Source organism: Natator depressus, chromosome 6 (assembly GCF_965152275.1).
Source record: "Natator depressus isolate rNatDep1 chromosome 6, rNatDep2.hap1, whole genome shotgun sequence".
NCBI lineage: Eukaryota > Metazoa > Chordata > Testudines > Cheloniidae > Natator > Natator depressus.
This window is the reverse complement of record NC_134239.1, coordinates 102,957,373-102,972,044: the sequence shown is the minus strand read 5'-3', so window position 1 is coordinate 102,972,044 and position 14,672 is coordinate 102,957,373. Positions and strand designations below refer to the sequence as shown.

At 38.8% G+C, this 14,672-nt stretch overlaps 1 protein-coding gene across 1 annotated transcript in view; it reads left to right on the top strand.

Moving 5' to 3' along the window:
• The window catches only part of PRIMA1 (proline rich membrane anchor 1), an 86,853-nt gene extending 73,324 nt beyond the window's left edge, over positions 1-13,529 (top strand). Inside the window, exon 4 of the mRNA XM_074956161.1 lies at positions 8,946-13,529. Coding sequence (XP_074812262.1) covers positions 8,946-9,042 — 97 coding nt within the window. The 3' untranslated portion in view covers positions 9,043-13,529. The remainder of the gene's footprint in view (positions 1-8,945) is intronic.
• The last annotated feature ends 1,143 nt before the right edge of the window (positions 13,530-14,672 follow it).

The window sequence follows — 14,672 nt, the reverse complement described above, 5'->3', positions numbered from 1 at the left end:
AATAGGTTTTTACTAGTTAGGGTGAGAATGTGATCATCTTCCTTAAGATTCCATTGATGGAACTGATTCTCCTCTTACACCAGTGTAACTCTACTGACTTTAGTAAAGTCACTTCTGATTTCCACTGATATTACACCAGAGAATCAGGCCAAATGTATCTTCATTAATGACTCCAGTGTGGTGACGTCTGAAATCAGATTTAAACAAGATAAAATTTATAAAATTATAACCAAATTCTCTTACACACAAAGACCCCTTTTACACTGCCAGAGGGTGTAAAGGGGCCTTAATATAAGTAACTCAGAACTCAAGCCACATGGTCCAAAACAGAATGTAGCTGAAATGTACACCCATCTAAATCATACAGGTAATGTCATAGAATCATAGAAGTTGTAGGACTGGAAAGGATCTCAGTAGGTCATCTAGTCCAGTCCCCTGCACTCGAGGCAGGACTATGTAATAACTAGACCATTCCTGACAGGTGTGAGTCTAACCTGCTGTTTAAAATCTCCAGTTATGGAGTGTCCACAACCTCCCTAGGCAATTTGTTCCAGTGCTTAACTACCCAGCGAGTTAGGAAGTTTTTCTTAATGTCCAACCTAAACCTCCCTTGCTGCAATTGAAGCCCATTGCTTCTTGTCCTATCCTCAGAGGTTAACAAGAACAACTTTTCTAACTCCTCCTTGTAACAACCTTGTATGTACTTGAAAACTGTTCTCATGTCCCCCTTAGTCTTCTCTTCTCCAGACTAAACAAAGCCATTTTTTTCAATCTTTCCTCATAGATCATCCATTTTTTTTCTATTTTCATTCTAATTTGAGAGTAAACTAACAGGATGATATATTGCAATGATAAATACTGGGACAACATTATTTTTTAGGTACAGAATCCTAAATCTCTAGAACATCTTGGCTTGCCTAATAGGGCAAGTGAACTGCTTGGAATATGTACAAAAGCCTTGGGAAATTCAGAAGATTGGGCATTGACAAAAAATTGAACAGTACTGAGCGTGCTTCTGAAACTTGCACAGCTGCAGGTGCTTTTTATGGCAATTGTAGAGCATTTTCTTTGAAAGTGGGAGCTGATTAAGCCGGTAACCACTTCCTAAGTGTAATTAATAGTATGACTGTTACACCTTAAGACCTCAGTTGTTGATCTGTGGGTGCATATTGCTGACACCTATGTGGTCATTAACTATAACATTTAATAAAAAGATGTTAGTGTTTCATAAAATCTCCTTCACACTTGGCTCGATTTCTCTCCAAAGACCTTCACAAAGTCTGCAGTTTCATGTAACACAACCCTGTGTATATACAGTGCAGTATTTTTACATGGTGGAACTGTTCATGTTCCAGCATTTTACAAATGCTGCATTAGTGGAAGACTTGTGTGTGTGCGTCTGTCTCACTAATGTATAATTCTCTGCATGAAACACCCTATCCCCTTGCCACATCTACCTAATCACAAGTTTTTGGCATAAGACCTAGTATTACACCTCCAGGATTGTTCTACAGAGCCTGAAGCATTGAAGATGTCTTAGAGTCACCAGAGAGGTGGTAAAGTTATAGTACATCTGCCCTTCTCATTCCTTGGCATCAGCTGCTCCAAAGAGAAACTCCCTGTAATGCCAGTGAATGCCTGAAACCCCAAGATCGAGACATATATTGTAAAAGAAATTCCAGCAGCACAGATGAAATCTGACTCCCCAAAGCTTTCTAAGCTACCAAACATACTAATAAGAGAGCCAAATCCTGAACTGAATGAGATAATTTACCGAGAATCATGGTGGATTCTCCATCTCTGGCAATATTTAAATGGGGATTGGATTTGTTTTTTTAGAAAAAGATATGCTCTGCTACAAAAGGAGTTAGTTGTGGGAGGGTCCCTGGCCTGTGTTATATTGGAGGTCAGACTAGATTATCACACTGGTCCCTTCTGGCCTTGGAATCTATGAAGTGTCAATAAAAGTAAGGTATGGGCTTTTGTGTATCAACACTGCCCTCCACTGGAAGGAAGTTCAAACCGGCTCTAATATATGTGGCGGTTTTCCTCTAGTGGCTGGAGGCCTAAAAAGCAAGTAAGTAAAAAGACCATACCTTCCAGTGTTACTCCACAGTCCTGTTGTACCAATAAATTAAAAACCAGCAGGATCTTATTAAAGGGAAAAAGGCAAAATACCACATTTATTGTGAATACAGAAAGAATCATAGTCTACAGCTGTAACATTCCATTCAATCTCATCTTTATTCACTCATTCATTCATACACACACACACAGGTTCTGCAAGGTTGTTATCATAGTAAGCAGTTAGTTATAGCTATAACATTCCATTCAATCTCATATTTATTCACACATTCACACATTCACACACACACACACACACACACACAGGTTCTGCAAGGTTGTCATCATAGTTACCAGCCTTAGAGTTGCTCATGCCAAGCCACTGGCCAGGTGGCCTGGACATGAGGAGGGAGCAGGGCCTTGTCAGATGCTCATCTGATGCTCCTGGAAGTTGGTTTGCAGAATCAGACCCCAAAGTTCTCACTTTTTAGAGTCTCTTTTTATAGGAATTTCTTCCTAGGCCAGTCTGTGGGAATTGCTTCATCATGCTGTTACTGAATCAATCAGCAGATGGCACATTCCTGACGGCTCCGTGCTGCCAGATGTTATCTTGTTCTTTGGTTCTCCCATTCTTGAGGCTGTTGGGTGGATTCCAGTCTGCCCTCCGGGGGTCCTCTGGTTATTTCCTCTTGACGCCTTCTTCAGCCGATGGACACTGGATTCTTAGGCTGGCACCTCCCTGATCATTCAGTTATTATCCAAACCAAGCATCCATCCACATACATCCTCTATCTCTATTTTAATCACAATTGTTAATACAACAAAAGGGCGGGGAGTCTCTGGGTGCTGTTTCTGTTGTTAGAGTATTGCTTTGAGTCTCTGTGAATTGCTTTGAGAACAGACTCTGTCTTAGAATGTACTAACGCAATTAGCAGCTTGCAAGTTTCACACATAGAGGGAGAGAAACAGTACCAAAACCCAAGAGACCTCTTAATTAGTAATACCCTGGAATTTAAACTATGGGGAATCAAACTCATTTGTGATTTTAATACAGAACTTCTTTAATATGATCCAACAGTCCCAGGTTTCCATATCATGGCCCAAGAATTTCTAAAATATCCTGGTTTTTTTTTAATTTCTTCAATCAGAATGTTCAGATTTTTTTATAAACTACAAATGAATGATAGTACTGATATAAAATGTTTTGTGCGGCCTCTTTTACGCTCATCACATAGCAAGTGTGTGTTTCACACCAACCATTATTCAACGCCTAAGCTCACACATTGCAATATGAGTGTGGTAAGTTAGTGAGCCAGCCAAGTCAGTGCAAACCTCCTGCTCTAGCCCCTGGGGGTGTAGGGGAGATAGAGAGCAGGTACTTGCCAGTTCTCTGTCATCAGAAGCATAGAGAGAAAGTGCAGTGTGGATGCAGAAGCTGAGGTCAGTCTTTTTTGGATCTGCTCTTTTGCTCCAGACGGAGCTTTCTGACTCCCATGAAACAGATCAAAAGAAGAAGCCAGAATGCTGATCACTTGAGTATTTAATAATTTTGAAAAATGTTGCCAGAAAAGTGTCTTTTTTTTAAAAAAAAAATTGAAATATGGTTGCCCTACATGTACATCCTAATATTACTACAGCTGGCGCAAATTCCTTTAGCTGTAATGGTAGAGATCTGAGATTTTTGCAGCTGAAGGTTCTAGGTTTTACTGTTGTCCCAGAAAATAATTGTCTTTGGTCAGTAAAGTTCTTTCATCAGCTGGTCCTGTAATTCACAGATCATTTTTATGATTTTATGAAAATTCACTTCTCACCATCAGTCATTATCAGTTCATGCACATTGGATGATTGCTTTCACATCCAGCACTCAAACTGTTTGTCTTTGCTGAAATTTAGATGGCTTCTCTTTTGTTTTCTTTAAACTTATTATAAATGTACAGGTCACTGATATGAAATGAGAGAGATTGTCCAATAAAAGTAACATAATTAACTAATAGTATAATACTTATTCCTCCGTTCCTGTTCTGCTTCTGCTAAATCAGGATTTTTTAAAGCAGGCCCATAACAAAACTGTCAGCTTCTCTAGACTTCCAGCATAGCAATCAAAGTAGTGAATGCCTTTATTTTGCATAATTCCAATGAAAGGCATTTATTTTTTTTTCTCTCTCTAGATCCAGGCAGGAAGTTTTAATTCTTTGAAGTGCTTGTATATAAATGATCATTTAATTTCCTGATACTGTCTCTTTCCTTACTTTTCCGTTTGATGCCTGACAGGTAACACAGAGATTCTGATGAGAAGGTGGAGACACATTCCTTAAAGAAAGAAAGAAACGTATAACTAGGAACAAAGGAGAAACAGACAACCCAGAATTACGATTTCCAATTCTAGTTTATATGGGCTACCTGTAGAACCGTTCTCTTCATGCTTGTATTTATCTACTCCATTTTCTTCCCCCATGGCATATCATTTTATTTAAAGAGGCCTGGCAAAAATTACAAATTATAGACTTGATTCTTTCCTTTATACCAATGTCTGTCGCTAGTACCTTCATTGAAGTTAGCAGCTCCATCCTAAAATTGCTGTGAGGAGAATTAAGTCCAGTGCACATTACTATGTTACTTACAACACCTTTATTGTTAGTATTGAAAGAAAATGAAAAATCATATGTACTTTTCACTAGTGGGGCTGTTTGCTTACTTTTTCCATTCCATTCACTTTGGCCATTGATAGCAGACTGGTTTGGGGGTCTATAGACTTCACTGTTTAGTTGCTATGTGCTAGCACAGTGCTCATCTATACTTGGTTTTCTAACACTGCAGAGGAATGTTCAATCCCTTGCCCTTCTCTCCTCATGGCAGCAGTTTTCATTAAGGTCCTGATCCTCGACTTCGCTCTGCCCCCTTTGTACAGCACCAAGAGCACAAAGGGCATGGTGCTGACAGTTTGGGATTCCACTGGCAAGGGAAAGCCTTGCCAGGTTTACTCCACCAGTTCCTGGCCCAAAACCCACATGGGGGTTCAAATATGCTTTTCTTCAGCTATCCTGGGCTAACAGAACAGACCCTAAATGGGTCATTATTGAGGTTGCTTGAATTTGTTATATGGCCTGAAGTGACCCCCCCAGCTACCTCCAGGGCTGAGCGGAGGGGTGGAAGCAAGGTAGCAGAAAGCCACTTATGCTGGCTCTTACTTTTATCCACATCGCTCAAAAAAAGGAAAAAAAAGAGAGAGAGAATATTTCTATTCATATTAAATAGTTTTTTAAGCAACCATATTTTGGAATTGTGGCACACTGAAATACTACTGCATTTTTTTTTACTCCTGTATGCTGAACTCAATAGAAATAAAACCTGCTTTCACATCACAGAGGCCCTGAAAACTCCATTTTTGTGGTTCTACAGTAAAAAAAATTTTTTTGAAGTATTAGGGAAATATTGAATTTTAGAGCCTGACCCTTGTAGCTGCTGTGAATTCCAGACATAGAGCCTCTTCAGCACTGGGCCCGAAGGTGCTTCAATGTACAGAGAATTCAGGCAGCTGAGCATCTCACAAGTTTGGGCCCTAAATTTGTAAATTAATTACATGTTGCCATTCTGAACTAAACTTTTATTCCCATTTCTAGGTGGTCCCATCCTCTTGAAGTTTTAATAAACCTACTTGTGGCAAATATTGCAAGGCATGATAATCTCTTGTTTAAATTAATAATCCACTGATCCTTTATTCTTTTTGTCCAGGAGGTCTTACACACCCATTCAAAACCATGTCACAACGAGATAAATAGGGCCAGACTATCCACTGTATAAAATCAAGATAGCTCTGCTGAAGACAGTGAGTGGAGCTATGCCAAATGCACACCAGCTGAGGATCTGGCCTAAGGGGTTTTGTAAAACAGGCAAACTATTTTCACTGGTTAGCTAAGATCAAGTGTCCCAATTGCTTTTCCTTTAAGAAATTTGCTGAAGAAAGAACATGAAAATACCACTTGCATTGCATTGTTGTGGTTGCATTTCAGTGTTGCAGAGAGCTAGCACAGAAGAGGATGTATATTTATCTGACAAACATGATTTACCATTCAATGTTAAGCTTTTATTTAACATTAGATTCTATAAACATGTGAAGTGTATCCATTAAATGGCTGTTCTGATGCTCTCTTAATTTTAGGATATATGCACATTAAAGCAGACGTGGTGGAGAGGTTATTATGGACTCTGACTTTGAAGCATCATTGCACGCATGTACTGGGAGCCATAGTCACCTGCTTTAAGCTATGCGGAGCTGCATGTACATTTTATTTGACACTGTTCCCTATGATGAGTACACTGATCGATTTGCTACACATCAACGTTGTCTGTGTAGTAAATTGCACTTTAAAAGAGATGCAAACCACTTGTTAGAGAACCTCCTGTTTCTCCTGCCAGTGAGTGAGTATCATGGGTGTGAAAAGTTCCCCACTTACACCCTCACTAATTCTGGAGCACCAACCCCGTGAAAAGTAGTACTGAGGTGGCAGTGTGTAAATAACAGTGCTATAGCACAGGGATACTCAGACCTCTGTGATTCAGGAGCTAAATTAGCAATCAACATTACCCAAAAGACCCACAGTAGTGTGAATTCATGGTTTCAGTTACTATTTTTAAATATTATTCTCACAACAAAATGACTGACCAAGTATTATTTTATCAACTACAATTGGTTAATAACATAGTAAAAGTAGCCTGATTGGTTAATCACTTAGATTGATTAATAATTAAATCACACAAAGTTTTAATATAATGTGTTGCAAGGAGCTGCCAGAGACACATTAAAGAGCCAGTTGTGGCTCACGAGCCTCAGTCTGAGTATCACTGGTCTAGAACATCATCTTAAAGGTGATTTAAAGAGTTTTATATGGAGCAAGGTGAAAGGACAGACAATCTTATCAGACACTAAACGGGATAAAAGTATTCCCTCTATAGTATGCTATTAAAAAAATGGAATTTCATTGAATACCTGGATCTCAATGAAGCTAATAATGTCTAGAAAAACAAGAGCCCATGATCTTAGGCTTCATATATAATGGCAGTTTAAGTACTGTAGGAAAAGGATGATAGCATTTAACACACACAGAGGGTCATATTCATCAATCTGGTAAACTGGTGTGACTCCATTAAGTCAATGGAATTACACTGGTGTAATTAAGAGGAGAATTCGACCCATAAAATTCATATATCTGCAATACATTTGAGAATAAATTTCCTGAATTTGTTAACCATAGCACTCCTCCATACCGGAACAAAAGTATAATTCCGAAATGTATACAAGCCTCAAATTGCTATATCATTGATATTCAATAAAATAGCTAATTATTGAATGTTAACTAATGTTAACCCTAAAGCAGTCATGAGGGAAAATAGGATGCCATCACAGGAGAAAGCCATCATGACTTTGATGCCATCCCATTCCATTATTTTCAAGCTCTTAGAAACACGTTTAAGTGTGTATTAGGGCTAGTCATCGAGTGTCTCTGTGGACCTCTCTGTTCAACTGATGTTGGAGAGGTCTCACCCACTGGAAGGTAGGTCTTTCTGAATTTCCCATTGAAAGTTTTAAGGTAGATAGGCCAGCTCTATATAGGCTTCACACTTAAAAAAAGAAAATAAGGAAGAGCGGGGATAGTGAACATGAGATGGTAGTGAAGGAGATCAGAAAGCAAAAAGGGAGGAAAAGAGAAATAGGGAGGTGATGGTGCAAAACCATCTCAAAACAATACCAGATACTTTAATGGTATATTATGTTTGCTCCTCTAGTCTTCTTGGCCACACAACACAAGTAGAAGTGCCTTAAGCTAAAAGCCAACATCTTTATGAAAACCACTAGTGCTTTTGCTCTTGCTGTATGATGTACCTTTAACATGCATATTTACATGAAGGATATACCACTTGGGAGGAGAGGATTCGTGGGGGAGGTAGGATGCCTCACAGATGGTTATCCTACATATGGAAAATGTTCAGATATGAAACTTGTGCTCAAGTCTATCTCTGCAGGGACCCTTTGAAAGACAGAACAGTGATGCGTTTGCTTTGTGGTTGTTTCAGTTACTTATTGGTAGAGATTTCTACCCCTGCAGCACATTTCTGGAAGTGCGCCACTACCAGAGCTGAAGGTTGTAGACTGTTACCAGCTAATGACAGTGGTAAAAAGAATGGCAGGTTCAACTGTGAGCCTGACCAGACGGAACGGCTCACAGTATGCACAACTTTTCACCTTCAAGTCGCTGGTTCAAATCTAACCCATTTAGTTACCAACTGAAAACTGTCACATTATGACTGTTCAGTGGGTTATGTTAAATGAGTTGAAACTCAGTTCCTCATGGACCTGTTTCTCCATCATCACAGTTTGCATTACTTGGTGCTTTCAAGAGAGAGGCCAAGGATTGAACAAGCATGGAGACAGAGCTACTTTCTCAACCCAAGATGCACTCTCTCCAGGACAAATTTGAAGCACTGTGGTGGCGGGGGTACTTGCAATGCCCCTGCCCAGGATGTATCTGCTTGCTAGCTAAATCATGAATTCTTTTCCCAAAGGCTGTCTTTCCAGCAAGCAAATTCACTCACATAGTTAAATACTGATTGGGACTGAAAAGCCAAAGAGCCTATGATACAACATAAGTAACTGAATCAACACGTTCTAGGGCGAGCAGAAGATTGGAGGAAAACAATTTCTGATTTGACCTATATTCAGAAAGGGGTAAAATGAAACATTTTGTTGTCTAGAAAACATTCTAATTATTAGCCTAGGACATTTCTGAAATGTCCTTGTTTTCAGTCTATATTCATAATGAAGATGTTTCTCTGTCCTTTCTTCTCCCCTTCCCCATTTGTCCTTGAACTTGTGATCACCCAAGGAAACCACTGAGAAAAGAAGAGAATGGAACAAGTCGAGCTGAATATGCAATGACGTCCTCCCAGAACAACAAAACAGTTGATAATGCAGTGGTATAATCTCCAGGACCCCCACAAGACATGGGAGGTGTTAAACTTTAAAAGCACACACACAAAGTATGCAAGGTGGGTGAAATAAGGAAATGAAAGAAGCTCTGTGGCCATGGACTTCATTTCGGGAACAGTGCACGTATCAGTTATTCAGAGAAGAAAAGCAGACTGTTCTTCAACCTTGCTGATTGTCAAAGGGAAGATAAACTTGCCAATCAGGGCTACCCGAAAAAAAGACCTCACAAAGGCATAATTACTGCATGCCACATCTGTTGAAAGCAACATCATGATGCCTCCAGCTTCTGTTTCCCCCCCCCCCCCTTTTATTTTTGATTATCCAGAAAGAGCTGCTTAAATTGGGTCCTTTGATGTGAAGGTGATATGTCAGAGTGGCAGCAATTTATTATAAATGGGTCTGAGATTCAGAGGGTGGAAGTCTTCACCTGCGTGCTTCTCCAGCTTGTGCAGTGTTTTCTTTTACAAGCTAGAAGCTTCATAGTCTCAATTAACTATTATTTTGTTATTAGAAGGAAAGGGTTTTCCGTTAATCCACCGAGCAACCAAAAATTGCATGAACTTGTGAGTTAACCCAGGAAATACAGCTGCAGTCTGGTGACTATGCAATTTCCATGGCTGAAGACTTTTCAAACAAAAGAAGTCAAAGTATGATAATTGGCAGTTAGCATAGCTTATTAAAGATAAGATAATATTAAAAGGTGCTTTGAACACAGTTACTTCATAATCAGCCTCTATTTTCCCCAACATATCCTTTATCTCCTAGCTTTAAACAAGTTCTAGATTTCTCCTCCTCTGTGAAGTTCTGCACATTTACTGTATTTGCATCACACAGAACCATCAGAGAATCCCTCTAGAAAGGATTTTGTTTACAGTTTGGAGTGAATATTTGGGCTTGACCATGTTGAAAGGACTAGCAGCACTGGAAACTGAAGTCCTCCTTATCTATCCGCTGATCAACTGCTGGGGCAGAAAACAAGTGTCATTTCCTGAAGGTTTCGCATTTCCTGAGCTGGCCCACCAAGGACTTTGTAGGCCTGACTTAGAGGACTATTTACTAGTGACTAGTAAATCGGTGTGCCCATGTTAGCTCAGTCCTCTGCATTTCCTGAGTAGAGACTGCCAATTGTGCCAAATTCTATGTGATAGCTTTGTGTTGTACCTTTTCGTGACATGGATTGCAGATTATTAAAAGTGAAGCTGAATCCACCAGACTCATTTCACTTAGGATCTCAGGTTAGACTTAATCAGTAATCCCCTAGGGTAAAGGCCAGTGTTTTGTCTACAGTATTGCCCACCCCGACCTTCTGACATAGGATGTTTGGAAATATTATTTTTGTCATTCAATTGGTATGTCTCCATTTATCACTATGCTGAAAGTATCAGTGCAGTGAAAAGAAAGTTATACCACACTCCGGCTTCTCGTCTTGCTGTCAAAGCTTCGATAATACTTTGTCTCTGTGTCTTTGAAAAACTCAAAACAAGCCATTGCAGTCTCATTGAATAAAGTAACTGCACGTTGGCATTAAAATATGTCAGTACTGAAACATGTTGATATTTTTAGTTTTACATAAGGATGGGCCTGAGCTGCAAAACTTGGATCTGGATTTCGAACACCCCATTGTTTGAGGCTTTTCCATGTCTCATGGTTTAGGGGACGCTGTGAAATTTGGATTCTGAAGCCCTTCCCCAGTAAAGTTCCAGGGTACTCAGGTCAAGAATTTTGGTTCAGACCCATCTCTAGTTTTCTATTACCTACTGAATGGATAGGGTATATGTAAATATATGTATCCTTTCACTGACGAAACAAAACGCTGCTATATACCGTTGCTGAGAAATCTATGGAGTTATGTGATTATTTTTTCAGCCTGTCATCCCTATATAGCAATTTAGGAACATGAATATTATTTTTTAAATGTCAAGTCTTTCTTGAGGTGGAGTGAATGCAAATGCAAAAGTGAAAAGAAATAAGTAACCCTTCACCCCAAGAATATGATCATATATTTCCCTGCTGTATTTATATTGTATGCTTGCACAAAATACACTGATATATTTTTAGGTGGAAACAACAATAACAGAATTTACAATTTGAATCTACGGTCCCAAATATTCATTGCCTAAGGCAATCACCCCCTAAGTACTATAATAAAAACATGTTACTGTCTTTCCAGGGTTTCTCAATGCATAAGATTATTTGGTGTAGTTAATTATGTTTTGTCTTTTTAATTTTTTTTTTTTTAAAATTCATATAACTGTGCCATAGTTTGAGACTGGTTGCATGCATAGCTGAAAGTATATAGTATGATCATGGTCCAGACTCCCCATTTGCACCTTATCTTAATGCTTGCTGATTTTCTTTATTTCCTAGTAAAGCTTTAAAGACATGCTCTGTAAGGCCAAGATTAAAAAGGGGTTTGCAGATCACTACGTCTATTAAAATGTATGTTTTTGCAAAAAATCTAAGCACAGGCCATATGGGCTTAATCCTAATCTCATTGATTTCAATGGAAAGAGAATCTGACCCATGACCTAAAATACAATCAAAATTTAACCCATGCTCCCTAAATTATTTATAGTGGAATGTGTGACCTGAACAGTGAACACAAAATGGAGAGGCAGCATGTTTCAATGGAAAGAGCACTGGACAGGGACTCTGGAGACCTGGGTTTTATTGTCAGTTGTGCCGCGGACCTGCAGTGTAATTTTTGGCAAGTCACTTTGCCTCTCTGTGCCTCAGTTTCCCCCGGGGGAATAATGGTACTTGCCTTCCTTACGACAGTGTCTTGAGATATATAATGACAAGCACTGTATAGGAGCTAAGTGGTTGCCAGATTTGTGGACAGTTTCAATGAGCATACTAAGGCCCATGAATTGTAAATTGTTGTTCACCATAATATTGATCCGTTATTGCTGAGTGTGCACCTCAATGCATTTAAAAAGCAAACACATCTAAAATTCTTTCATTGGTCGCTGGCCAAGTTAGGACAGCAACAGTTAAAATAAACAATTTCTCCTCTCTGCTTTACCAAAGAGACTTTACTCTGAACATTCACGGATCATGCTTTTGGAATAGGTAGAAAATTCTGCAGGGATAATTCTGCTTTTAGAATCCTGACTTCCCCACCTGCAGTCGAATACATTGCCGCAAAATGTAAAGGGATCTTGAGAGGGGCACTGGGAGAAATATACTGGAAGTGGATTCCAATCCTCAGAAAAGAGAGGCCAGTGAGGTGATGCCTTGGGGGACGACTTCTGAAGCTTTCTGATGAGTTCAGAGTTTTGTTTAAGACTGCAAAGCTTCAATAAAAGGGGCTTGTGTGTTCCCTTATTACACATTTAATTAAATATAAAAGGAATAGAGCAGCCTTGAGAGATAAGTGTTGCACTACAACAGTGACCCTGTAGAGCAGGAATTGGCGATTCAAAATAGAAATTCACAGGATTTAAAGTATATTTTTAGCCTCTAGAATGATAAAGTGTTGAAAGGCCCTGTACAACTAGATACACCAGATGAGGATCTGGCTCATGATGTGAAGTCAGGGTGATTTACACTAGCTGAGGATCTGGCTCAGAGAGTTACGAGTTTCTAGATTTGCATTCCTCTGTTACTAAGACAAGACTTTACTTAGTGACTATAGCTTTAACCTCTAATCATGGTCAGACTTGCACATAAACTACCTGAATATTTTATGTCTGAGACAATAAAATGAATTAACTATGATTTTTCTTTTTAAATCTAATTTTAAATAAATATTTGCAATTAGAAGACTCATAGCTGAGACCAGCTCTAAAGGGTCTGATCCTGCAAACTGCTGAGCACCCAACCCTCACTAACATCAAGAGAGTTGAAGGTGCTTAGTCCCTTGCTAACTCAGACACAACAAACACATGACTAGCGTAGAGCCCAGACCCTGCTTAGAAGCTGCAAAAACAGACTATAAAGGATGGACAGTTCTATCGGTTTAAGGTATAGAATATACATGTACAGACCTGATTCTCCACAACCTTGCACTGTGTGTTGTCATTTACACTACGCAATGTGGGTAGAAACCTATTGTTCTGATTTGGTGGCATTTTACACTCACTTTGTGGAGGTATAAATTACTATGCATAGTGTAAGACAATGGAAAAATCAGATCTATTATAAATATATATATTTACAATACTCCCTGCATCTGTACAAACAAAAATATGATTTTATACTGCAAAGATAATGTGTTAAAATTAATGCATGAATGTAAATATTCTGAGATCTGCCTTCTTGACTGTGTACCACATGTACAGATGAAAACAAATATTGTTTATGGGAAATCTGTATCGGTGGTAAATGACTAAAGAGAAAAAAATCAGAATTAATGTTGTCATGTTTCTCAAACAAGCCATTAATGTATATTTAGAATTTAAGGATATTGCTCAATAAGTATGTTCTGTACCAAAAACTGTGTTGCATATACAGATTGTGCAGTACCCTATTTAAAAAGGCACCATAATTAATTTTTATTTTAAATAAAAATGTAATTATAAGTTTCCGTGTCTTGTCATTTGAGTAGCTGAGAATCTATATGCATCAAAGGGAAACAGAAAAACAGAATGAAATAAGTATATTTTAAGGGCTTTTCTGATGTCACCTGTATTAACTACAATTGTTTAACAATATAGTGCCTTATGATTTCTAAAATTGTGGGTATTGTCCACAACTTGTATTTAGCAGGGTTCCAGTTACATCCTCTTCACCAGTGCTTCCTAGCCATGGATACATGCACTGCATCAGCCAAAATCTTGACGTGCCTATCTGTAGTCCCCATACCAGATGCTTAGTACCAAAACCGCCCTCTCTTGCCTTAATGACGAACCCACAATGCGACTTCTGTGCTGGACCTCACCTTTCAACTCTACACACTCTAATCCCCAACAGCTCTTAGACTAGGAGGCTGCAGGATGCGTACGAATGGGAACCAGGAACTTGTTACGTTTTTTGTTTCAGGGAAAAGTGGTGAAGTAGTAACTTTGTGGTAGAGCCAAGAAATGAAACTAGTAAAATGTTGCAGCTGCCCAAAAAAGGGTTAAAACTATTGGCATTTTCTGTCTGTTAGGCTCAGTGGTATCATATATGGGGGAAGTGTGAATAAATTCAAATGAGTATCTCTAACTTGCCTAATAAAAATACTGCTTATCTTGAGAGTACGTTCTTTACCTATCAGATCATTATCAATTTATATTTGTATTAGCATAACTTTACATTTTAGCACTCATAACCATGAAAGGAAAAGTTATGCCAAGTTTGGGCCAACGCTTCAATGGAACTACATCAACTTACCCCAGCTCAGAACCTGGCCGTTTGTATGGAAGCATAGGGACTTATCTTCAAATATATAAGGGTCCTGGCTGGTTTTAATTCCCAAGAGAAGATTCTTGTGCAATACAAAAATGTATAATAGCTGGCTTACTTCAAGCTTAATAGCTTTCAATGGCTCTTTGAAGATGATTTCATACTCCAGTTTAATTAAAGAACTTTCTGAATTGAAAAAAACAAATCCAATAGTGATGCAAAATTCTTGATTGCAATTTAGTAAGCTTAGTGATAAATCATATCCTATTATACAGTTGTGACAAAGCACCACTAT